A 23,953-nucleotide genomic window follows, 5' to 3' on the forward strand; every position below is an offset into this window, starting at 1 on the left:
ACCACATCTCACCTCCTTGTAAAAAGTAGAAAAACTAGGCACGTACTTTGTCTATAGAACTACGTTGAAACTATAATCACTGAATTTGTGTGATTTAGTTCACTCTGCCCATAGCACGTACCTCAGTTAAACATCAAAATTAGCATAGGCAATTTAGGATGATAAATCTCTGGATTTTTAAAATAAATATATGGAAACAAGAACAGTCTTACAGTAAATTCTTTGCTGTTGGGGATCTCCTTTGGTCTGCAGCCTGAATTCATCGATGGTCAACCACTTCTGACACCATGTTGTGTTCAGTAATGAGGGCTAGTGCTGAGCACGCACCAGCACAGCAGCATGCAGAATATCCAACTGAACTTTATTGGTAACCCTGCTTGTACAGTATGTGAACTCATCCCATGTGGAACTGGCTAACTGAGTGGCAGAGGAACAACATTATTAACGACCACTACACCTTGATGCTGGCTACAAAGATCTACAGTCTACAAATCAGTGAATTCAAATGAATCAAGGACAGTGGAAGCAGGCAGACCATTTGCCTTTGTTCTTGCCATGCGGGAAGAAATGGAGGCTGCCATTTTATGAAGTCACTCTATTCTCCATTTTGAGTTAAAGTCACTTAGCTTGATCAGTGTTTTAAAGTCAACACAATGATGCCTCAGATAGTCTGCTGAACTAGGGATCACTTCCAAGTAAGAAGTTATTTGTGAGGTGTTCTTTGGTTGGATATCACATGAAGGTTTGTGAAAGTTGGAGTCTCCGTCTGGTCTGAATGATTCGAGCTGGTTGTTGCTGATTGCGAACAAAGAGCCATAAATCACTGACTATCACCTGCTTGGACGAGGGTAATAAGTGGAAACTGGCTTGGAGCAGAGCCAATAAAAAGGTGTTAAAGGTCAGATGCATAACCTACAGCCTACATTGGAAAGCTATATTTGAATTGGTAAGAAATGAATATAAAAGTTGGCAGCGATGACTCGGTAGGAGATTCACCATCGTGGATGTGAGGTGCCCCCGGACATGTGGAGATTCGAAACAGGACTATGAGGAACATGAGGCCAGCAGCAGAAACTCCTTTTTAACTAGTAATATCTTTTCTGTTCATTGACTGTTCATGGAAGGTCGGGATAACTTAGACAGCGTGCACACATGGATTGCTTGTGTAAGTTCACATGCTCTTCCATTGAGATAATAAAGGTATTTATCAGTAAATACGAAGTCTCTCTCTGCCTCCCTGATGATTACTACAAGGGGTGATTCCTGTAACATTGTACTGTGCTGCTGCAAAACAACAAATAAATCTACACTGGATTCCAATTCCCATTGTGCAGACACTGGGACCTCAATAGATGCACAAACTCTATCTTATTGTACCATTGATTCAGTGAATCATTAGACTCGTTAAACACCTCCCAGCAAATGTAAGCCCTCACCAAAGACAACAAGAGGCAGTCCAGTCCAGATATCAGCCAGCCGGTAGACAATGAACGGAGCAACGATCCCTCCAATATCACACAACGCAGAGCAGACTGAAACACCAAGGTTTCTGCAAGGGAAGAGAAACCTCTTTAGTCACCCCATTTTCAATCCACCAGCACAGTGTTCATCCTCACATCAGCCGTTACTGTCTGGTTTGGTGCAGCATCCTCACACAATATACACTCTCAGGTCAGCAGAAAAGGTCACTGGTCCCAGTCTCCCAACACCGCAGGACTTGTATGTGTCCAGGACAAAGAAGTGGGCAGGAAAAACCATTGCGGACCTGACCCACCCTGTAAGCTGCCTTTTCCAGATGTTCTCTTCTGAAAAGTGTTATAAGGCAATTAAAACAAAGACATCACACCACTTTAAAAGTTTCTTTCCTCGGACAGGATAATCTGATCAACATTCTAGTTAGCCCACTCGCCCCTCTATTTGTTACTCCTGTCACAGCACTGTAAAACACTTTAAACCACTTTTTATATTGTTTTATGCATGATTGTGTTTCTATATTTATCCATATTTTATTTGATATCAGCACTTTAAATTCTAACTTTATTGTACTATAAGTCTTGATTCTTTATAATTGTTGAATGTTGTTTTTGTTGCATGTCACACCCTGACCACAGCAAATTCCTGTTACATGTAAATATATATAGTGAATAAAGTTGATCCTTGGCTCGAGATCCTAAGCAAAATTTCACCCTCGAAGTCGTGGGTTACACAGGGACACGATTTGTATTACTGTATAAAATTATTAAGGGACAAATTCCAGTGTGTGGAGAATAACTCACAGCTCAGACTCACCTTATGAAGGTTGGATATAATTCTGCATTCACAAATACCACCATTTCGAAGCTGACGGTGATGCCCAGCTTGCCAACAAAGGCGATTGCCGTTGCAAGCCAGCTGACACCTGCATTGGAAAGATGCAGAAATGTATAATTAACAAAAGAACAGTCAGGTAATACTCCTGGCTGACCCAAATGCATCACAGCCTGATACAGCAACTACTCTGCACGATACAACAGGAAGCTCCACAGAATCGTGGACACAGCTCAGAACACTACTCACCCCTCCACACTCCTCGCTGCTTCAGTGACGTAGCCGAGGTAATTAAAAACCTTACCCACCCCGGTCATTCTCCCTCCCATCCCAAGATGAATGCATGTACAACCAGGCCCAGGGACAGCTTCTGTCACACTGTTAGCAGAGGCTCCTGAACAAGTTTTGTCCAATAATGACGAACTCCTGCTCTCGTACTCTACCTCGTTATGATCTTGCATTCCGTTATCGCTTTCCCCCGAGCTACCTCGATGCACTGAATTAATCTGTATTGATTATATACAAAACAAAGTTTCTCATGGCACACAGAAACAAGCCCTTCAGCCCATCTAGTCCATGTCATACTATTAATTTACCTTATCCCATCAAACCGCACCTGGACCATGGCCCTCTATACCCTGCCATCCATGTACTATCCAAATTTCTCCCAAATATTGAGATCTAACTCACACCACTCACTTGCGCTGGCAGCTCCTTACACATTCTTATCACCCTCTAAGAGAAGTTGTCCCCTTAAACATTTCACAATGTGACATCAGTAAACCAATTTAACAAGGGGATTTTAATGTATAGACCTGCAAGTATCGTGATGCAGACTCAGATTCATTATCATACATACATTGAAACACACTCAAATGTGACTTTGGGATGTTCTGAGGGGCCCACAAGAATCCCTAAATATTCTGGTGCCCAAAATACTCAGCAGAACACAATACCGACAATGCTCAGCAAAGCAACACAGCAAAACCAGCCCCTTTCCCCTCCCACCCACAGAGACAGTCCTCCATCTCCAGGATAGGCGTCCAGCCTCCCGTCTCCATATGGCTCATTGGGTTGGTGACTGTGAGCACAGTCACGGGGTCTGGAGAGGCCATTGGCAGGGGAGATTAATGGCCTGCCATGCCACCAGTGAATAGCTTTCAGTGCCACGGTGACAGGACATTGACCCTCTCCATGTAGTGAGGAGATTATGTCCTGTTCAGAAGCTGCCTGCATCCTCGAAGCACCAGACTCGTTCGAGGTCTGCCGGATGAGGAGGATTTGAGACCAGCGCTGTACTCTCCAGATTTTAGGGTCTCACTGAAGCTTACAAAATTTACACAGGGACTGACAATCTGGACATCGGGACTAAGGGTTATGACCTCAGAGGGGTCAGTTAGGGTTAAAGGTTAAAGATTAAAGATTAGCTTTGTCACGTGTACATTGAAACATGGAACACACAGTGAAGTGCACTGGTTTTTCATCAATGATGAACACCATCCGATAATTGTGCTGGGGGCAGCCCACAAGTGTCACTATGATTCCAGTGCCAATGTAACATGCCCACAACTCACTATCTCTAGCTATATGTGTTTGGGATGTGTGAGGGAACCCACGCACACAGTCATGGAAAGAATGTACAAGCTGCTTACAGGCAGGGGCAGAATTGAACCCCAATCAGTGATTGCTAATACTGTAATAGCGTTATGCTAACCACTACACCATTGTGCCGCACACGCGGGATCTCTGATAGGTATGGCAGGACAATAGACAATAGGTGCAGAAGTAGACCATTCGGCCCTTCAAGCCTGCACCGCCATTTTGAGATCATGGCTGATCATCTACTATCAATACCCGGTTCCTGCCTTGTCCCCATATCCCTTGATTCCCCTATCCATAAGATACCTATCTAGCTCCTTCTTGAAAGCATCCAGAGAATTGGCCTCCACTACCTTCTGAGGCAGTGCATTCCAGACCCCCACAACTCTCTGGGAGAAGAAGATTTTCCTTAACTCTGTCCTAAATGACCTACCCCTTATTCTCAAACCATGCCCTCTGGTACTGGACTCTCCCAGCATCTGGAACATATTTCCTGCCTCTATCTTGTCCAATCCCTTAATAATCTTATATGTTGCAATCAGATCGCCTCTAAATCTCCTTAATTCCAGCGTGTACAAGCCCAGTCTCTCTAACCTCTCTGCGTAAGACAGTCCAGACATCCCAGGAATTAACCTTGTCAATCTACGCTGCACTTCCTCTACAGCCAGGATGTCCTTCCTTAACCCTGGAGACCAAAGCAAGGAGAAAGTTATCTAAGCCGGATGGTTTTGAAGGCTCACAAACATGAGAGAGTGTGCAGATGCTGGAAATCCAAGCAACACACACAAAATGCTGGAGCAACTCAGCAGGCCAGGCAGCAACTATGGAAAAGAGTAAACGCCATAGTTTCAGGCCTGGACCCTTCCTCAGAACTGAAAAAGAGGATGAAATGTCAGAGCAAGAAGATGAGGGGGGAGGGGAGGAAGTCGTTCAAGGTTGTAGGTGATAGGTGGAAGTGGGAGGAGGAGGGGTGAAGTAAAGAGTTGGGAAGATGATTGGTGAAAGAGATAAAGGGCTGGAGAAGTGGGGGGGGGGGGGCCTGATAGGAGAGAGTAGAAGACAATGGAAGAAAGGGAAAAGGGAGGAACACCAGAGGGAAGAGGTGATGGGCAAGATAAGGTGAGAGAGGGAAATGGGAATGGGGAATTGTGGGGGCGGGGGGAATGTGGGATTGCAGTTACCGGAAGTTTGAGAAATCGATGTTCATGCCATCAGGTTGGGGGCTACCCAGATGGAATTTAAGATGTTGCTTCTCCAACCTGAGTGGGGGCTCCTCCTGGGATCCCCCGGTGGCCACCCAGTTCAATTCTACTTCCTATTCCCATATGTCAGTCCATGGCCTGCCGCACTGAGGAATTAATAGGACTTTCAGCAAAGAAAGGGGAAAAGGGAGGAGGTGATAAGATTTAAGACTATCTAAAAAGAATTAGCCTGGAGAGAAAATGGGTGGATGGAAGATTAAGACATTCCTGACACAAGTTGTGATCTGCAATGCTCTGAAAAATAGGAAATACATCCAACAGGAAATTCTACAAGGCCAGGGCACTTGAAAAGAGAAACACAGGATAGTTGACTGAATGGCAGCTTCATTCAAAGAGCAAGCACAGAAGCAATGGGCCGAGTGTCTTCATTGGACACAGGCTGGTTGCATTCTGTCCCCAGTTATTCAATGGACACCTGATTACACGGTCGGAATTACAATTGGAGAGGTACATACTCTCAGGGATGAAGGCCGCTATCAGGCAGGAAGCCCCTGACAACAGGCCACCAGTCGCAAAGGGAAGGCGCCGGCCAATCCGCTCAATGACAAGAAGGATGAGGATTGCCGCTGGAATCTCCACAGCTCCAGAGATGAAGAAGTCAAGGTAGATATTTCCGCCCAGAGTTCCCAGACGCATGACCAGCCCCTGGTACACCAAGGCACAGGCAAACCTGGAAGGAAGTGACATCAGATTAGTCCATGGCTACCTTGCCAACAAAGAGCATTCTGGGACAGATAAGGAAAGGTTGGGCATACACTCGATAGAGATTACGGATAATGAGAAACTATCTTAATAAACCCATTGTGAAGATCACAAGCTCTTAATTTTCCACAATCCTATCCTTTGTTCTCTAACATGACATTGTTTCTTACCACAAGAGAGCACAATTTTAAGGTGATTGGAGGAAAACATAAGGGCAGGAGGATGTCAGGAGGATGTGTTTTTTTACACCGGGAGTGGTGGGTGCGTGGAACATCCTGCCAGGGGTGGTAATAGAAGCACTTAAATTAGGAACATTTAAGAGACTCTTAGATAGACACATGGATGACAGAAAAATGGAGGGTAACATGGAAAGTAAGGGTTAGATTGACCTTGGAGTAGGTAGAAGTTTGTCACAACATTGAGGGCCAAAAGACCAGTACTGTGCTGTAATGTTCTATGTTTCATGCATTATCCATACACCTAGGGAGATATAAGTAACCTTCAACATTATTTCAATTAACCTTATCTATTCTAATCACTATATGTTGCAATAACTTAATGAAAACCAATGAGAAATAAAGAAGGAATAATACAAGTCTTAAATAGATGCGGTATTCGTCTTGATAACCTGAAGTCATTTTCCTGGAATTTTCCCACATTCCCACACAAGGCATGATCCAGTGATTTTTCTGGATCAGCTCCTCGATGGCTTAATCCCACGTGTAGAAGGACAGGTTCCCATAACCACTGACTTCACTTTCAAGGACTCTTTATCTCATTATTTCACGTTCTTGTTATTTATTGCAATTTATTTATATTTGTATTTCCACAGTCTGTTGTCTTCAGCACTCTGGTTGATCTTTCACTGATCCTGTTCCATAGATTTGCTGAGTATTCCTACAAGATGAATAATCTCAGGGCTGTATATGGTGATATACGTGTAGTTTGATAATAAAATTCACATTGAACTTTTAGAGGAAACTGCCCATTGAAATGGCTAACACTTTCATCTTGCCTTTCTTTATAACTGTAAGCATAGAGCCGAAAAGCAAAAGACTGCAGGTGTTGGAAATCTGAAATCACAGTTCAAAGTACATTTAGTATCAAAGTATGCATACCATATACAGCCCTGAGATTCGTCTCCTTGCAGGCAGCCACAAAACAGAGAAAGACAGTAGAGCCCACAAACCCTACACAACCAAGATCGACAAACATCCAATGTGCGAAAAAGGACAAAACACACAAACAATGAAAAAGTAAACAAATAAAACACAGAACGTGAACACAGAGTCCCCAAAAGTGAGCAACAGCCACAGTGCCAGTTCAGCACTTTACTGGGTTACAGGCACCTAATTTATGAACAGCAGTAAATACAAGCAAGTGACTCACAAAATTTCTGACTTTCCTGATGGATTCTTAATTCACATTTGAAACAAGTAAAGCTTCCCCAAGCTGTCCCAGCTCTTTACCACAGAGCTTCACAGGAGAGTTGGTGAGGCAGGTCCAGAGACCCGGGATTAGCCAGTCCAGCCACTCTCTCACAGCACAGTTCTGAAAGGCGGGCAATGTTTCCAGTAGAAATTAGTCATGTTTAATGTCGTATTCAAAATTCAAGCTTAAAGATTGTATATTGCCATTCTTCAGTATACGAGTGTAAAGGAGAAAGAAATGATTGTTACTCTGGATCCGATGTAGCATAAAGAAAAACATAGTAAGCACAAAAAGTACAATAAATATAAATCTAAAAGCAATCCTATAACAAGTAAATGATGCATACAAAGACTGTACGTTCATAAAGCTAGATGATGTAGTGGAGATGGGCTAATGGGTCAAGGTGTTGACCAGCCTAAAGCATCCATTTTTGAGTCCAGTGGTCACAACATGGATGCATTGTAGCCTCTTCCCTGATGGGAGTGGAAAATACAAGATGGGTAGGGTCCTTCCTGATATTTCTGCCTTTTCTCTGTCACCTTTCTGTGTATTGTGTTCGGTTTGTTCTCAAGCAGCCTCTTCGACATTGGTGAGTCCCATTATAAATTGGGGCAGTGCTTCGTCAAGCACCTCCACTCCATCTGCCAAAAGCACAAACTCCTGGTGGCCAAACATTTTAACTCCCATTCCTGTTCCAACGTGTTGGTCCATAGACTCCTCTTGTGCCAAGATAAGGCCACCCTCAGGGTGGAGGAGCAACACATCATATTCCAACTGGTCTCCTTCTGGAAAAAAAAGTATTTCCATTCCCCTCCTTCTTCTATTTCCCATTCTGATCTCTTTATCTCTTCACACCTGCCTTTCACCTCCCCCTGCATCCCCTCGTCCTTCCCTTTCTCCCCTGGTCGACTCTCCTCTCCTATCAGATTCCCTCCTCTCCAGCCCTTTACCTTTCCTACCCACCTGGCTTCACCTATCTTGTGTGACGAGAATAACGGGCTGCCCCCAGCACATCCTCGGGTGTGTTTGTTAACACAAATGACACATTTCACTGTACCTTCTGATGCATAAATAAATACAAATGAAACAATAACTGAAATGCGCTCTCTGAAGTGGTGGTAGAAGCAGAGATTCTCACAGCATTTTAGAGGGATCTGCATAAGTATCCGTTTCATAGAACATAGAATAGTACAGCACATTACAGGCCCTTCGGCCCACAGTGTTGTGCCGACCCTCAAACCCTGCCTCCCATATAACCCCCCACCTTAAATTTCTCCATATACCTGTCTAGGACTCTGCAGTTTGATGTTTAATATCCTGGGTGCTTTTCACACATTTTTTGCCATTTACTGGATTTGGGTTGTTTTGCCCATTGAGTTTTCTTTGAATGGGTTCCAGGGTGTTTCTTCGTTCCATGGCTGTCTGCAGGAAGACGAATCTCAGGGTTGTATACTGCATACGTACTTTGATAATAAATGCGCCTTGAATCTTTGAAGTCATTGAACTGTCAAGGCATAGAAGGCTGTAGATGTAAAACGGGTGAATGAGTTTTGTGTAGGTCGTACAACAGAAGGTGTAGATGTTATGTGCTGATGGACCTGCTTCTGAGCTCTACATCTCTGTGACTCCACATTTGCTTCACATTTACATGAAACTGGGACTGTGACAAAATATAACGGCCTGGAAACTATAAATAAGCCTGCCACACATTTGAAGTTGTTCATAGAGGTTATCATCATCATTGTGTGACATGTCATATGACGTGGGTGATCACGGTCTTCCATCTGTCCTTAATCTGACCACTGCTTTGCTTGTGAGGATGACTCATTTCTTGCCGTTGTTCTATCCATGACCATGATTGTTCTTGGCAAGATCATGGAGTTGAAGAGTCGTAAAGCACAGAACAGGCCCTTCTGCCCAATTCATCCATGCTGACTGAGATTCACAGCTAAACTATCCCCATTTGTCGTCATTTGACCCACGTCCCTCAAAATCTTTCCTATCCATGTGCACATCCTAGTGTATTTTAAATGTTGTTAATGTACATGCCTCAACCAGTTCCGCTGGCTGCTTGTTCCATTTCTATACCACAATACCTCCCCCCCACTCAAGTGAAAAAGTTGCCCCTCAGATTCCTATTCAGTCTCTCTCCTCTCACCTTAAGCCTATGCCGTTTAGCTGTTGGATCCTAACCATGGGAAACAGACTGTGTGCATTCAACTTATTAATTAATTAACTTACTGAATCACCGCACAGAATAGGCCCTTCCTGCCCTTTGACCCACACCACCCAGCAACCCCCAATTCAACCCTAGCTGAATCATGGGACAGTTTACAATGAACAATTAACTTACCAACCAGTAAGTCTTTGAAATGTGGATAGAAACTGGAGCACCCGTAGGAAACCATGCAGTCACAGTGAGAACGCACTTACAGTCAGCAGTGTATTAACACCCTTCATGATTTTAAAACTTCTATAAGGTTACCCCTCATTCTTCTACGTTCCAAGGAATGGAGTCCTAATTTGCCCAACCTCTCCCTATAAATCAGTTTCTTGAGTTCCAGTAACATCTTCGTTAATCTTTCTGCACTCATTCAAGCTTTATGTGACTGTTTCTTTATCAGGGCATTCCAAAGACTGATTAAGAGGAGTCTGCACAGCTTTGTGTGTGGGAAGCCATCTTGATGAGCCTTTTAGAGTTCGCTGATGAGGTAAAAAAAAAGGTAGATTAGGGTTAGGGCTAGGGTTAATGTGTGGGTGTTGTCTACTTGGATTTTAGCAAGGCCCTCAAGAAGGTCTATGGCAGACTGATCTGGAGGTTAAGTCCCATGGATTCCTGGGAATTGATATAAATTCAAAATTGGCCCAGCAATGAGAGGCATAGGATAGTGTTGAAGGTTTTTCTCAGAATGGAGGCCAGTGACTAGTGATGTGCCACAGGGGTTAGTGTTGGGACCCTTGTTATTCATTACTTAAATAAATGTTTTAGATCTGAATGCACAAGGCTTTATCCATAAATTTGCAGATGACACAAAATTAGGAGGTGTTGTTTTTAGCAAAGAAGGTTATCGTAGACTACAGGGGGCTCTTGATCAGTTATGGAAGTGGCAAATGGATTTCAGTACAGACAAGTGAGAGGTGATGTAATTTAGAAAATGAAGGAATTTACTAGAATGGTAGGGAATGCAATGGAACAGAGGGGCCTAGGAGTTCGTTCATTCATTTATTGTGTGCCATGTTGTATAACGTAGGTGATCACAGTCTTTCTATAACCATGATAGTTCTTGACAAATGTTCTACAGAAGTGGTTTGCCATTGCCTTTTCTGAGCAGTGTCTTTACAAGACAGGTGATACTAGCCATTATCAATACTCTTCAGAAATTGTCTGCCCGGTGTTGGTGGTCACATAACCAGGACTTGTGATCAGCACCAGATGCTCATACGACCATCCACCATCAGCTCCCATGGCTTTATGTGACCCTGATCGGGGGATAAGCAGGTGCTACGCTTTACCTAAGGGTAACCTGCAGGCTAGCAGAGGGAAGAGGCACCTTACACCTCCTTTGGTAGAGATGTATCCCCACCCGGCAAGTACATAGTTCAATGAAAGGAGCATCACAGATAGACAGGGTGGTGAACAAGGCATTTAGGATGCTGGCCTTCATTGGTGTAAGAGATGAGACATTATATTGTAGTTGTACAAGTTGCTGGTGAGGCCACACTTGGAGTACTGTGTGCAGTTTTGGTCACGCCATTGTAGAAGAGACATGGTTGAACTGAAAAGAATGCAGAGAAGATTTATGGAGGCCTGAGTTACAGAGAGAGGTTGGCCAGACTAGGACTTTGCTTCCTGGAGCACGAGAGAATGAGGGGCAAACTTGGAGCAGACAGGAGATATTGTGGACTTGAGAAGGACACCCGCATAGAGGTGTTTAAAAGTATGAGACAGATATAAGGAGGATAGTAATAGTCTTTTCCCCAGGATAAGGGAGTCTAAAACTAGAGGGCATAGGTTCGTCTGAAGGGCAAAACTTGAAAAAGGACCTGAGGGACGATTTTATCACACAGAGGATGGTGAGTACATGGAACAAGCGGCCAGAGAAAGTAGTCAAGGCAGGAACAATAATATTTAAAGAACACTTGGACAAGTACGTGCAAGGGCACAGCTTAGAGGGATATAGGCTGAATGCAGGAAATTAGCACTGGTTGGGTCAAATGGCCTATATTCACACCGTATTGCTCTGTGACTCTATGACCAAGCTCCATTAGGACTAGTTCAGAGTTTGGCTAAATGACTGAAATTTGTCCTCTTCTTCATACCTCACGTTTTTAACACTGGATTTTTGTTTGAATATTCAGTGGCCATATTATTAGGTATACCTGTGCATTAATGCTAATATCTAATCAGCCAATCACGTGGCAGCAACCCAGTGCATAAAAGAATGCAGACATGGTCAAGAGGTTCCATTTTTGTTCAGACCAAAGATCAGAATGGGGAAGAAATGTGATCTAAGTGACTTTGACTGTGGAATGATTGTTGATGCCAGACGGGGCAGTTTGAGTATCTCAGAAACTGCTGATCTCCTGGGATTTTCATGCACAACCGTCTCTAGAGATTACAGGGAACAGTGCCAAAAAACTTTTTTAAAAAGCACCCAGAGAGCTGCAGTTCTGTGGGTGAAAACACCTCGTTAATGAGAGAGATCAGAGGAGAATGGCCAGACTGGTTCAAGCTGTCAGGAAGATGGCTAACTCAAATAACCATGTGTAACATCAGTGGCGCGCAGAAGAGCATCTCTGAATGTACAACACATTGAACCTTGAAGAGGATGGGCTACAGTAGCAGAAGATCTCAAACATACACTTAGGATGAAAACTTCTCCCAATGGCCCATCTAGAATGAAACAATTACAGAAGCACCATCTCACCAATTGTACATCAAGATAAGGGTGTGTTTCCTTATCTGCGGAGTTCGTACCAGGTCTACGAATGATGGGCGGCCCAAGTCTTCACTGCTCTCTTCAACTTTCTAGACAGTAAAGAAGTTACAAAAGTGTTGGATTAAAGAAAACTAAGGACAATGATCTCAGAGCAGAGGCATTGAGTTTGTCCACCGTAGTGTTCTCAGCCACATGTCCCCTTTTCAGAATCTGGCACAAACCCTTCTCCTCCCATGAAGGATAAGAAGTAGGGTCTCTTTTATCCTTATCTTCTACCCCACCTGCCCCCGCATTCAACCAATCAATCTCCGCAATTTCCATCAGCGTCAAAGACATTCCACCATCGTACACAGCTTCCCCTCTGCCTCCATCTTCCGAATGTGACTTTAGTCCTTTCCAACTACCTCCTCTCAGGTAGAGATGCACTTCTTCCCTTCCCACCACCATGGGAGCCAGGCAGACCCTCCGGGTGAAGCAGTGAGTTGTCTGTGCTTCCATTCTAGTGTGCTTCACTCACAATGTGGTCTCCTGTACAGTGGAGAAATCAAACGTAATAGCAGGTACACAAAGATCAGATCTTTATGAACCTCTACACTTCCTTGTTCATCTCCACTGCAGTAATACCCCACCACTTTGCTTCCCTACGAAGGTGGATAACTTCATAAAGAAGATCTTAAAGATTAAAAGTTAGTTCTATTTGACAGATACACATCGAAATAAATAGTAAAATGTGTTATTTTGCATCAAATTAAATCACCACACTTCCAATACCAACATAGCATGCCCACGACTCACTAACCCTAACCATACATCTTTGGAATGAGAGGAGACTAGAGAGCCTGGAGGAAACTCATGTGGTCACGGGGAGAAGGTACAGACAGCTGAGGGAATTGAACTCTGGTCTTCCAGCTGAAACCGTAAAGCATTGTGCTAACTGCTATGCTCTCATGCCACTCTGATATTTATCTGTGTTACACTGCATCTGCCATGTGTTTGTCCACTCACCCAACTTGTCCAGATTGCCTTGATGCTTCTCTACATCTCCACATAGAATCCCACTCAGTGGAATCTCAACAGCTTCAAGTTCTTAGGAGTAAATATCACCAACAATTTGGCTTGCTTCAGCCAGGTTGATACTATGGCCATAAAAGCACACCAATGCCTCCACGTCCTCAGAAGGCTAAGGAAATTCAGCCCATCTCCAACGATGCTCACCAATTTTGCCCGCTGTACCACATTCCACAATTTGGAATGGGAACTGCTTGGCCCAAGACCATAAGAAAGTGCAGAGTTGTGAACACAACCCAGTCCATCACAAAAACAGCTGCCCTCCTCTCCGTTGCCTCTGTCTACAATCTCCACTGCCTTGGGAAAGTAGCCAAAATAATCAAGGACCCCTCCCATTCCAGACACACTCTCTTCTTCTCCCCTCCCTTTAGGCAGAGGATGTAAAAGCTTATGTACTATCAAGCCGAAGAACAGCTTCTACCCCTGTTATAAAACCCTTGAACAGATCTCTCATACACAGAAAGATGAACTCCTGAACTCCCAATAAACCTTGTTGTGGCCCTCATATTTCGTTTGTCTCACTCAGGGTTTGTCAGTGTGTGAGAGATCCATTCAAGGATCTCATAATATGGATAGAAGCTGATCTTCAGCTTGATAGTACATTTCTCCGGCATTTTTATGCAATGGACCAATACCATTAAGCAAAGGGTCCTTGGACCCCAGGTTGGGAACCCCTGTCTGCCTGCACTAGAAGGTGGTGAATCTGTGGAATTCATTGCCACAGGAGGCTGCGGAGGCCAAGTCATTGGATGTATTTAAAATGGAGGTTGATAGGTTCTTGATTAGTAAGGGCATCAAAGGTTGTGGGGAGAATGCAGGAGAATGAGGTTGAGAGAGATTTAAAAAAATCAGCAATGATGGACTGGCGGAGCAGACTTGATGAAGAGGATGGCCTAATTCTGCTGTTATGTCTTATGTTCTCCACACCTTCCCAGTAACTACCACAGTGTATTCTCCACTCTGTATTTCTTTACACTACCTTGATTGGATAGGTATTGGACAGGAAAGGAATGGAGGGTTATGGGCTGAGTGCAGGTAGGTGGGACTAGGTGACAGTAAATGTTCGGCACGGACTAGAAGGGCCGAGATGGCCTGTTTCCGTGCTGTAATTGTTATACGGTTATATGATATACATACGTATGGCGTGATCTGTCTGTAGGCCACACTCTGTATGGCATGCATATAAATAGCTTTTACTGCATCTCAGTAGCTGTGACAATAAGAATGAAGTACCTGAACCACACTTTATTTACTCGATGTCTTGTACCCTTCTATCTGGGCTCTGGAGCCTGAGGTCTTCACATGGGGAAGTCTAAGAGAGCTAAGGCTGAAGAAGGATGAGAGGTAACTTGATAAAAGTGTACAAGATGATAAGAGGTATAGATCAGGTGGACAGCCAGGAACTTTTTCCAACTATGGGAATGGCTAATACAAGGGGGCATAATTTTAAGGTGACTGGAAGGATGTATGGGGGGGGGGGGAATGTCAGAGGTAAGTCTTTGCACAGACAGTGGCGGGTGCATGGAATAGTCTGCAAGGGAAGGTGGTCAAGGGGGATAGATTAGGGACATTTAAGATAAGCACGTGGATGACAGGAAAATGGAGGGTGATGTGGGAGGGAAGAGTTAGATTGAGCTTGGGGGTGGTTAGGACATTGTGGGCTGAAGGGTCTGCGCTGGGCTGTGGTGTTCTGTGTTCTGGAAGGCTAGTGTCCTCACCGACCGGGACGTCTACACCATATTAGACAGACTCCACGCTTTGGCCTCGTTCCACAAACACAGTGAATTAAAGAGCAGCTTGGAACAGTTAAATGAGCAAAGATATTCATGTATTCACCTCGTATTTTTGCGAGAGACTCGCCCCGTTCATCTTGGCCATCTTTTGGATGACAGTCATGGCCTGGGAGTTCTTGTTCTGGGAGAGCAGCCACCTGGGAGACTCTGGGATCAGCCTGTGGAGAAGAGCACAGCCCGTTACTGTGTGGCCACATCTGGGTTCGGCTGCCCGCGTGCCGCTGATGTGTGCAGACGTTACCAGTAGTAAGTGAGGAAGAGGAAGTTGGGGATGGTGGTAGCCAGCTGCAGATTCCGCCAGTCTGGGACGAGGTAAGCAACGGCTGGGAGTATCATCATGCCGGTACTGTAGCAGACTTGGTACAGAATGCCCACTGTTCTCCGGTACTCCAGCCCCACCAGTTCTGTAACTGAAGCAGAAAACACAGTTCAATGACGCGGCGAGCTCGCTGCAGGGGAAAGCGGACACCGTGCACGGTGCTCTGCAATGGGAGCCCTCCCAAACTGGTCACGGTTACCACACCATAAATGTCACAGTGTTTCTGCAACCTGCTTGTAATGTTTCAAACCTGTGTAAGTGAAAACTTAAATAAATATAAATGTTGGAAATCTGAAATTTTAAAACAGCAGAAAATGCTGGAAACGCTCAGCAAATCAGACAGCATCTGTGGGAAGAGGAGCAGATACAGTTTCAGGTCAGGGATCCTTCATCTTTTCCCTGTTCTGGTGGAGAGTCCCAGGAGCGAGTAACAAGTCGATGTTTGACCGAGTTAAGCACCCGGGCCAGGCTGAGGTGGCAGGCCCAGGCCTGAGAGTGAGGAACAGCCCAGTGTTTGGCTGATTTAAGCACCAGGCAGATTGAAAAGGTCAGGGTGTTGGGGCCGGAAGAAGGGGATGGGCAGGTGCTCAGCTTGCTGCGCACGAGGTTTATTCATCTCTGTGCTGAACCGAGGCTGAGGTCTGCATCCGATGAGCTCCTGGATCGGCTGTGACTGGCTTCGTGGCACTTTCGTGAACACCAGTTCTAAATCAGTTGCTTGCTTTTATTGTTTGTCACTATTTTTTTCTGCACGTTTGGTCTTTGACAGTCTATCGGGTTCTATCGGGTTTCTTTGTTCTGTGGCTGCCTGCAAGAAGACGAATCTCAAGGTTATATATGGTATACAGACGTTTGATAATAAATGTACTTTGAACATGAAATGGTGGTTATTTCTCTCTCCAGAGTTTGGCAGGGCTCTGTTCCTTATGGGACTGCCCAGGATGGGAACACATACTCAAAAGAATCATCCCACTGATTTTACAGTGGGAGCTCGACAGAACTCCCTATCGCTATTGTTGAACAGAACCTCAAACTCCAGCAGTCTCTAGTGCACTATCAGCTCTCACACTTCATTAGACAGCAAGGTGCCGTGCATTTCACATTAACGGAACAATGGGAATAATGGCCACCCTTACGTGATGAATAAAAACAATACAAGGAACCCTCAGCAGGTCAGCTGTACGCGTTGGTGTGTGTGTGTGTGTGTGTGTGTGTCTGAGTGCGTTAACCAGTCAATGTAACAGATCAGGGAAAAGACAAGGGATCTTAGATCCCAACATGACCTGCTTCTCTTTCCACAGATACTGCCTGGCCCCAAGTGTTTCTAGCATTTTAGATTGCCCAGATCGGCATGTATTTCGACTTTCATTTACATTAGACAAAGCCCAGCTATATCACAGATCATTACCTACCAAAGCCTACAGTTCAACACGAGACTGTGCATTTTGACAGTCATTAATTACCAAGAGGAGCATTTTACATTAACACAAATATCCAAGAGGAATCATCTGTGGTATATTTTAAACAAAGATTTGCAAGTAAAATAAAGCATAAATGATGAGGAAAATCCTACACAAAGTAGTGGATACAGCCCAGTCACCACAGCTAAAGCCCTCCCCACCACTGAGCACATCTACACGAAACGCAGGAAAGCAGCATCCTTCATCAGGGACCCCCACCACCCAGGACACGCTCTCTTCTTGCTGCTGCCATCAGGAAGAAGGTACAGGAGCCTCAAGACTCTCATCACCAGGTTCAGGAACAGTTATTCCCCCTCAACTATCAGACTCTGGAACCAAAGGGGATAACTTCACTTGCCCCATCATTGAAACATTCCCACAACCCATGGACTCACTTTCAAGGACTCATCATCTCATATTCCCGACATTTATTGTTTATTTATTATTTTTTCTTTTTCTATTTGCGTAGTTTGCTCTCTGCACTCTGGTTGAACGCCCAGGTGGTGCATTCTTTCAACGATTCTGTTACTGTTATTATTCTAGCATGGACTTATTGAGTATGCCCACAAGAAAATAAATCTCAGAGTTGTATATGGTGATATGTTAGTTTAATAATGCGAATTCTGGCTTCTTCCTCCTTCCTTTCCACAGTCCTGATGAAGGGCCTCAGCCCAGAATGTCAACTGTTTATTCCTCTCCATAGATGATGCCTGACCTGCTGAAACCCTCTAGCATTTGCGTGTAATAGGCTGGGTTTCCGTCATTTACAGAATCCCTTGTGTTAGTTTAAGTCTAGGTAATTCAGGATTGTCATATTTGTGATGCTGCAGCAAAAAGCTTAATTTGTACAGCATTATAATGACAATAAACTTGAACTTGCTAATCATAAATGAAACCATAATGAATGTCCGTGTGCCCATCAAAGTACAATTGGCTGCTTAGGTTAAGAAGGTTCTGTGGTTAAGAAGGCATATGATATATTGGCCTTCATCAATCGTGGAACTGAATTTAGGAGCCGAGAGGTAATGTTGCAGCTATATAGGACCCTGGTCAGACCCCACTTGGAGTACTGTGCTCAGTTCAAACCACCTCACTACAGGAAGGATGTGGAAACCATAGAAAGGGTGCAGAGGAGATTTACAAGGATGTTGCCTGGATTGGGGAGCATGCCTTATGAGAACAGGTTGAGTGAACTCGGCCTTTTCTCCTTGGAGCGATGGAGGATGAGAGGTGACCTGATAGAGGTGTATAAGATGATGAGAGGCATTGATCGTGTAGATAGGCAGAGGCTTTTTCCCAGGCCTGAAATGGTTGCCACAAGAGGACACAGGTTTAAGGTGCTTGGAAGTAGGTACAGAGGAGATGTCAGGGGTAAGTTTTTTCGCAGAGAGTGGTGAGTACGTGGAATGGGCTGCCAGCAACTGTGGTGGAGGTGGATACGATAGGGTCTTTTAAGAGACTTTTGGATAGGTACGTGGAGCTTAGAAAAATAGAGGGCTATGGGTAAGCCTAGAAATTTCTAAGGTAGGGACATGTTTGGCACAACTTTGTGGACCGAAGGGCCTGTATTGTGCTGTAGGTTTTCTGTTTCTTAGGCTTTCTGAAACACAGCAGCACGATACTCTTGCCAGAGATGCCTGTTTACTGCAGCGCTAGTAACAACCGAGACGTATCACTAAACGGCAGGTGGAAGGATTCCTCTTACTGAAGACGTATGCACACAGCCAGCATCCCTTACTGAACACGCCCTGGAACGTTCGGAAGATCACAAACCAGGTGTAGTTTGGCAAGAACACAACAATAAGCCCCACCACTGAAGTCACGAAGGTTGCGGATAAGAAGCTGAGTTTTCTGCCAAACCTAAAAAGGGGGGAAATATACAATGTTAAACGCTAAGAATGTGACCATTGCATCCCAAGCTTCTGATTGTCCACCACCATTATACTTACATGTCTGCAGCGTATCCCATGACTATTGTTCCAAGCATGAAGCCCAGATTGAGACAAGCTTGAGTCAGGTCGACCTTCCAGGCATCGGCACACACCAGCTCAAACTGTGAGAAACACACGGACAGAGAACTGTGCTGTAGCCATGGCTTTGTTCTGGAGAGAGACCCCAGATCCTGTCAACAAACACACCATGGCCACTTTACTAGTCACCTCCTGTACCTAATAAAATGGCCACAGCATCTACGTTCATTGTCTTCTGCTGCTGCAGCCCATCCACTTCATGATTCGACGTGTTGTGCATTCGGAGATGCTCTCCTGCACACCACTGTTGTAACGTGTGGTTATTTGAGTCACTGTCACCCTCCCATCAGCTTGAACCAGTCTGGCCGTTCTCCTCTGACTCTCTCAATAACAAAGTGTTTTTTTCACACGGAACTGGTGCCCCAGATGTCTTTTTTTGTTTTTCTCACCATTCTCTATAAACTCCGGAGACTGCTGTGTGAAATCTCACAGGAGATCAGCAGTTCCTGAGATACTGAACCCATCCCATCCGGCACCAACAATCACTCCACGGTCAAAGTCACTGAGATCACATTCTGATATTTGGTCTGAACCTCTTGACAGTGTCTGCATGCTTTTATGCATTGAGCTGCTCTCACGTAATTGGCTGATTAGGTATTTGCATTAAAGAGCAGGCGTACAGGTGTGCCTAATAAAGTGGCCATAGAGTGCATTTTGTGAGCAACGGTTGAACAAGTACTTAATTTTCTTTTCTTTGGGAGAAATAAAGGTTTCAGGGTGGGGACAAGAGAGATTTAAGAGGGCGAAGATGCCTTGTTGATGAGAGAGGTCAGAGGAGAATGGCCAGACTGGTCCAAGCTGACAGTAACTCAGATAACCACGCGTTACAACAGTGGTGTGCAGAGGAGCGTCTCTGAACACACAACATGCCGAACATTGAAGCGGCTGGGCTGCAGCAGCAGAAGACCATGATCATATAGAGATACACTCAGTAGCCCCCTCCTATGCCTTTGAAAGTGGCCACTGCGTGTGCATCCCCACCACGTACTGCCTTTAGATTGCTGACCCTCCCCCTGCTATTTTTATGCCTCTCACCATCAATGCTAGGGCTTCGAATTCCACTCCATTATGGACCCAGCTCTTGACTTACGCCTTCTCGAACTGGAGAGGAACTGGCGCTCTCCTCTTGTTCTTATGGGCATCATTAAACAAACTCTAGAGAAGCCCTGCAGGCGAATGTTCCCCCACCCGCCCACCACCCAACCCAGATACTGTCGGACTCGCTGAGTTCCTCCAGCGGATCACTTGTTGCTCCTAATCCCATCATCTACAGTTCATTGTCTCTCAGTGTGCGGATGCATCAGTCTACAATTAAACTCTCTCCTTTCTGAGAAAAAAACTTCAGCTCCACTTTAGTTGGCCTTGATCCCTTTACAAAACCCAGTTTCAGAACTTGTGTAAAACAAATTGAAATTACAGATGCTAAAAATCTGAGATGAAAAGCATATTTTAGGGATGAGAGTCTGATGAAGGGTCTTTAACTTGAAATGTCGACAGATTCTGTTTCCAAAGATACTGCTTGAACTGCTTCCATCATAAAAGGATTTTATCTTCAATTGCCTTTCCCTTTCTCAGTACAATTGCTCCCTCACCAAATCCTCTCTATCAACCCAGCTGCCCATCGACCCCTCACCCAGCACTTCTTCCAGAGCAACACACACAAAATGTTGCAGGGTCTCAGCAGGTCAGGCAGCCTCTATGCCGAGAGATAAACAATTGATGTTTCAGGCCGAGACCCTTCATCAGGATGCTGTCTGGCCTGCTGAGTTCCTCCAGCATTGTGTGTGTGTTGCTCTGGATTTCCAGCATCTGCAGAGTCTCATGTGTTTACGTTTTTTCTCCACCTCTCCCAGAGCTCACCTGAGACCCACAGCTATCCAGGAACAGCTAACTACATCCCCGCATTCTGTCCTATGCCTTGTCCCCTTCCTCATTTACATCCTTTGGTGTGCACTGAATTGTTTGCCTCTCATTATCTAGTGGTCTTGGCATCTATGCCCTCTTGTTTTTAATCAATCCCCTCCCTGGGGAGGAAAAATGCCATGGCCTTTCAGTCTGTCTGTACACCTCATGACCCTCTGCACCTTTATCAGACCACCCCACAACCTCCTGCGTCCCAGGGAATAACATCACAGCCAGTGACTCTTCTCCTTGTGATTCAGGCCCCTAGGTCCGGGTCCTAGTAAACCTAGATCGCACCCTTTCTAGTTTAAAAACATCCTTCCTATGACAGGGTGACCAAAACTCTACCCAATGTTGACCGATGAAGGCCCGTGTGGCAAAGTCCTTCTTCACCACTCTACCTGCCTGTGATACGGCTTTCCGTGAACGCTGAGCGCTCCGAGGCCCCTCAGTTCTGTAACACGTGCAGTCAAGCTCAATGCAGAGCTGTGGAGTGTTTTAAATTCAGTTTATCACATTATATGACCTCAAACAACTGTGGAGAGAGCTCCTTACGTTTTTATCATCATAATATTAGTTGTCATTTTTCAAAGTTGATTTTGTAGAACAGCCGGGCTGTACCCTCTCATTCAGTTGTTGCTGCCCTGCTAATCTACACTCGACAATGAGCTAAATTAAACACTCAGTAGGATGTGACTGCATTTGGTAACTTGGATTTCTATCACTCCACCCACTAGATCTTTCCATGGTGTATTAAGGAATATAATTAGTCAAATGTTAACTCAAGAAACTCTGCAGATGCTGGAAATCCATGTAAAATGCTGGAGAAACTCAGCAGGTCAGGCAGCATCTACGGAAGGGAATAAAGAGCTGATGTTTCGGGTTGAGACCCTTCATCGGGGCTGGAATGGAATGCGGGGAAAAGCCAGAATAAGAATTGGTGGGGGGGGGGGGGTGGAGAAGGAGGAGTATAAGATGGAATCTCACCGGAACGGACAGTGAAAAGGGAGGAGGAGGGGCACCAGAGGGAGATGATGGATCGGTGAGAAGGGGTGAGAGGGGAGCTGAAATGGGGAACTGAAAAAGAGAGAAGGGGATGGGGAGGGGGAGAAATAACTGAAAATTAGGGAAATCAATGTACATAGCATCTGGTTGGAGGGTTCCTAAATTGAATAAGAGGTACTGCTCCTCTGATCTGAGCGTGGCCTATCATAGTAGCATAGGAGGCGGTGGAACAATGTGTCGGAATGGGAAGTAGAATTAAAATGGGTGGCCACTGGGAAATCCTACATCTTCTGGCAGGTGAAGTGAGGTGCTTGACAAAGTGACCTTCCAATTTGCCTTGTGTCTCACCAATGTAGAACAGGTCAAACCGAGAGTATTAAAGTGTTAAAAATTAACACTCGTGTAGTACTTATGCACCAGCGTAAAATAAATACCAAATTCTGAGACGTAGAGAAGAAAGCCGATAACATTTTTCCCAGGGCCATAGGGATATGTATTTAACATGGGGCGGGGGGGGGGGGGGGGGGAGTTGAAAGGAGATTTGCTGGGGAAGTGTTTTTATTTTAAACACAGGATGGTGGGTGCCTGGAATGTGCTGTAGGGATGGTCGAGGCATTTAAGAGTCTGTTAGACGTAAATATACGGGGAATGGAGGGACATCAGAATTAGCTTTAATATCATTGTCATATGCTGTGAAATTTGTCTTGCAGTGTAATACATTAAAAATATTAGAAGTTACAATAAGAAATATATACACAAATGAATTAAATAAGCATTGCAAAAAGAGAGTAATAATGGGTCATTTCATTGTCCATTCAGAAATCTGATGGAGAAGGTGTAGAAGCTGTTCTTAAAACAGATATCAACCATGTGCAGACAGATGGAATTAGTTTAATTAAGTGTCATTAGTTTAATTAGTTCACGGGAATGATATCAATCCAAGTTATTGAATACCAGGAATTGAACTTGTTTCCTGCTGATGCTTGAGAGTTTATGTTTAATATAAATCTTTGCAGGATGAAGGCTAACAGGCCTGTTCTTGTGCTGTACTGTTCGAAGTTTCACCCAGTAAGTACTATTATAGTGGCTGGATAGCTACTGAACAAAGAGATTCTCAAAGGAGAAGCGAGTGTCATAAACTTGTTTGGACAGCAAGGGTCAGGCAAACGAAAACACGTGAAGATGATGAGGAGGTACCCAGGGTATCACTTCAGTCCCCCACACACGTACGGATGCTTCTACTCTCTGCTGACTTCCCAATGGGGTCGACACAATATCTCTGACCCAAGTCAAAACCTACCTCAGTCACGATGCTGGAGATTGAGCCGTTCTCAAACTCCCACCCGTCCTGGCACGTCGTAACGGGGAGATCTCGGGAGTGATTCCGGGAGAAGGGAAGTGGATTGTCGCAGCTGATCGAGGAGGAATTCCAATCCAGGTCGAACCTCTCGCACTGACTGTATGAGGAGATCCCGGGACGTCCTGCGGGGAGTGTGTAGTTCTTCTCCTCGTCCAGGGACCAGTTGCATTTCTGCCTCAGTTCTGCCACCCCAGGACTCCTACACCAGTGGTCAGGAGTAACAGCTAGGAACACAAAGCCAACGTACAGGTAGGAGAACATGGCCGAGGTGAGGCACACAAGGAAAAAGATGAACTTCTGATACAGCCCAAAACCCCCCACTTCTTCCAGAACATCATCAAAGGTGGGCATGGTGAATGATCGTCCTTCAGGTAAACGGAAGGAGAGGGAGTCTTTCACCTACACAAGGTATAGCCACCTACAACCTTCGCAGCAGGTAAACCCCACTCAGCTCAAAGGAGAGATGCTCAGCAACAAGCAGTGACATTTGAGTTAGCCAACCTGGTAAATGAGTGCTCAAGTGAAATGTGACACCAAATTATGCAGGATGGTTACAAACTAACAGTGGGAACCACCTCTTGAGAGTCAACTTTAATAGACAACTTGGAACACATTCACTTTGCAGAGAAGCAAAATAAAAACGCCCTTATTCCTCTGCTTTCGATGAATTCTGAATATTAAATAAAACCTTTTAAAAATCTGTAACCAACAGCAACACAGGGGATGGGAAAGGTATCTGAGGTGGCCTTTGTTTGCTTGTGAGGTTTCCCTTTCC

At 44.9% G+C, this 23,953-nt stretch overlaps 1 protein-coding gene across 2 annotated transcripts in view; it reads right to left on the reverse strand.

Annotated features, from left to right (window-relative positions):
• Positions 1–23,664, reverse strand: part of LOC140730763 (solute carrier family 22 member 2-like) — a 34,352-nt gene extending 10,688 nt beyond the window's left edge. For both annotated transcript variants that reach the window (XM_073051624.1, XM_073051625.1), the window contains exons 1-9: positions 23,119–23,664; positions 18,831–18,934; positions 18,587–18,741; positions 15,344–15,512; positions 15,146–15,260; positions 12,230–12,330; positions 5,624–5,838; positions 2,290–2,398; positions 1,437–1,549 (exon numbers count right to left, since the gene is read on the reverse strand). In XM_073051624.1, the coding sequence (XP_072907725.1) occupies positions 1,437–1,549; positions 2,290–2,398; positions 5,624–5,838; positions 12,230–12,330; positions 15,146–15,260; positions 15,344–15,512; positions 18,587–18,741; positions 18,831–18,934; positions 23,119–23,529 (1,492 nt within the window). In that variant the 5' untranslated portion in view covers positions 23,530–23,664. The remainder of the gene's footprint in view (positions 1–1,436; positions 1,550–2,289; positions 2,399–5,623; positions 5,839–12,229; positions 12,331–15,145; positions 15,261–15,343; positions 15,513–18,586; positions 18,742–18,830; positions 18,935–23,118) is intronic.
• Positions 23,665–23,953: the final 289 nt, after the last annotated feature.

This window comes from Hemitrygon akajei, chromosome 7 (genome assembly GCF_048418815.1).
Source record: "Hemitrygon akajei chromosome 7, sHemAka1.3, whole genome shotgun sequence".
NCBI classification, from domain to species: Eukaryota; Metazoa; Chordata; class Chondrichthyes; order Myliobatiformes; family Dasyatidae; genus Hemitrygon; species Hemitrygon akajei.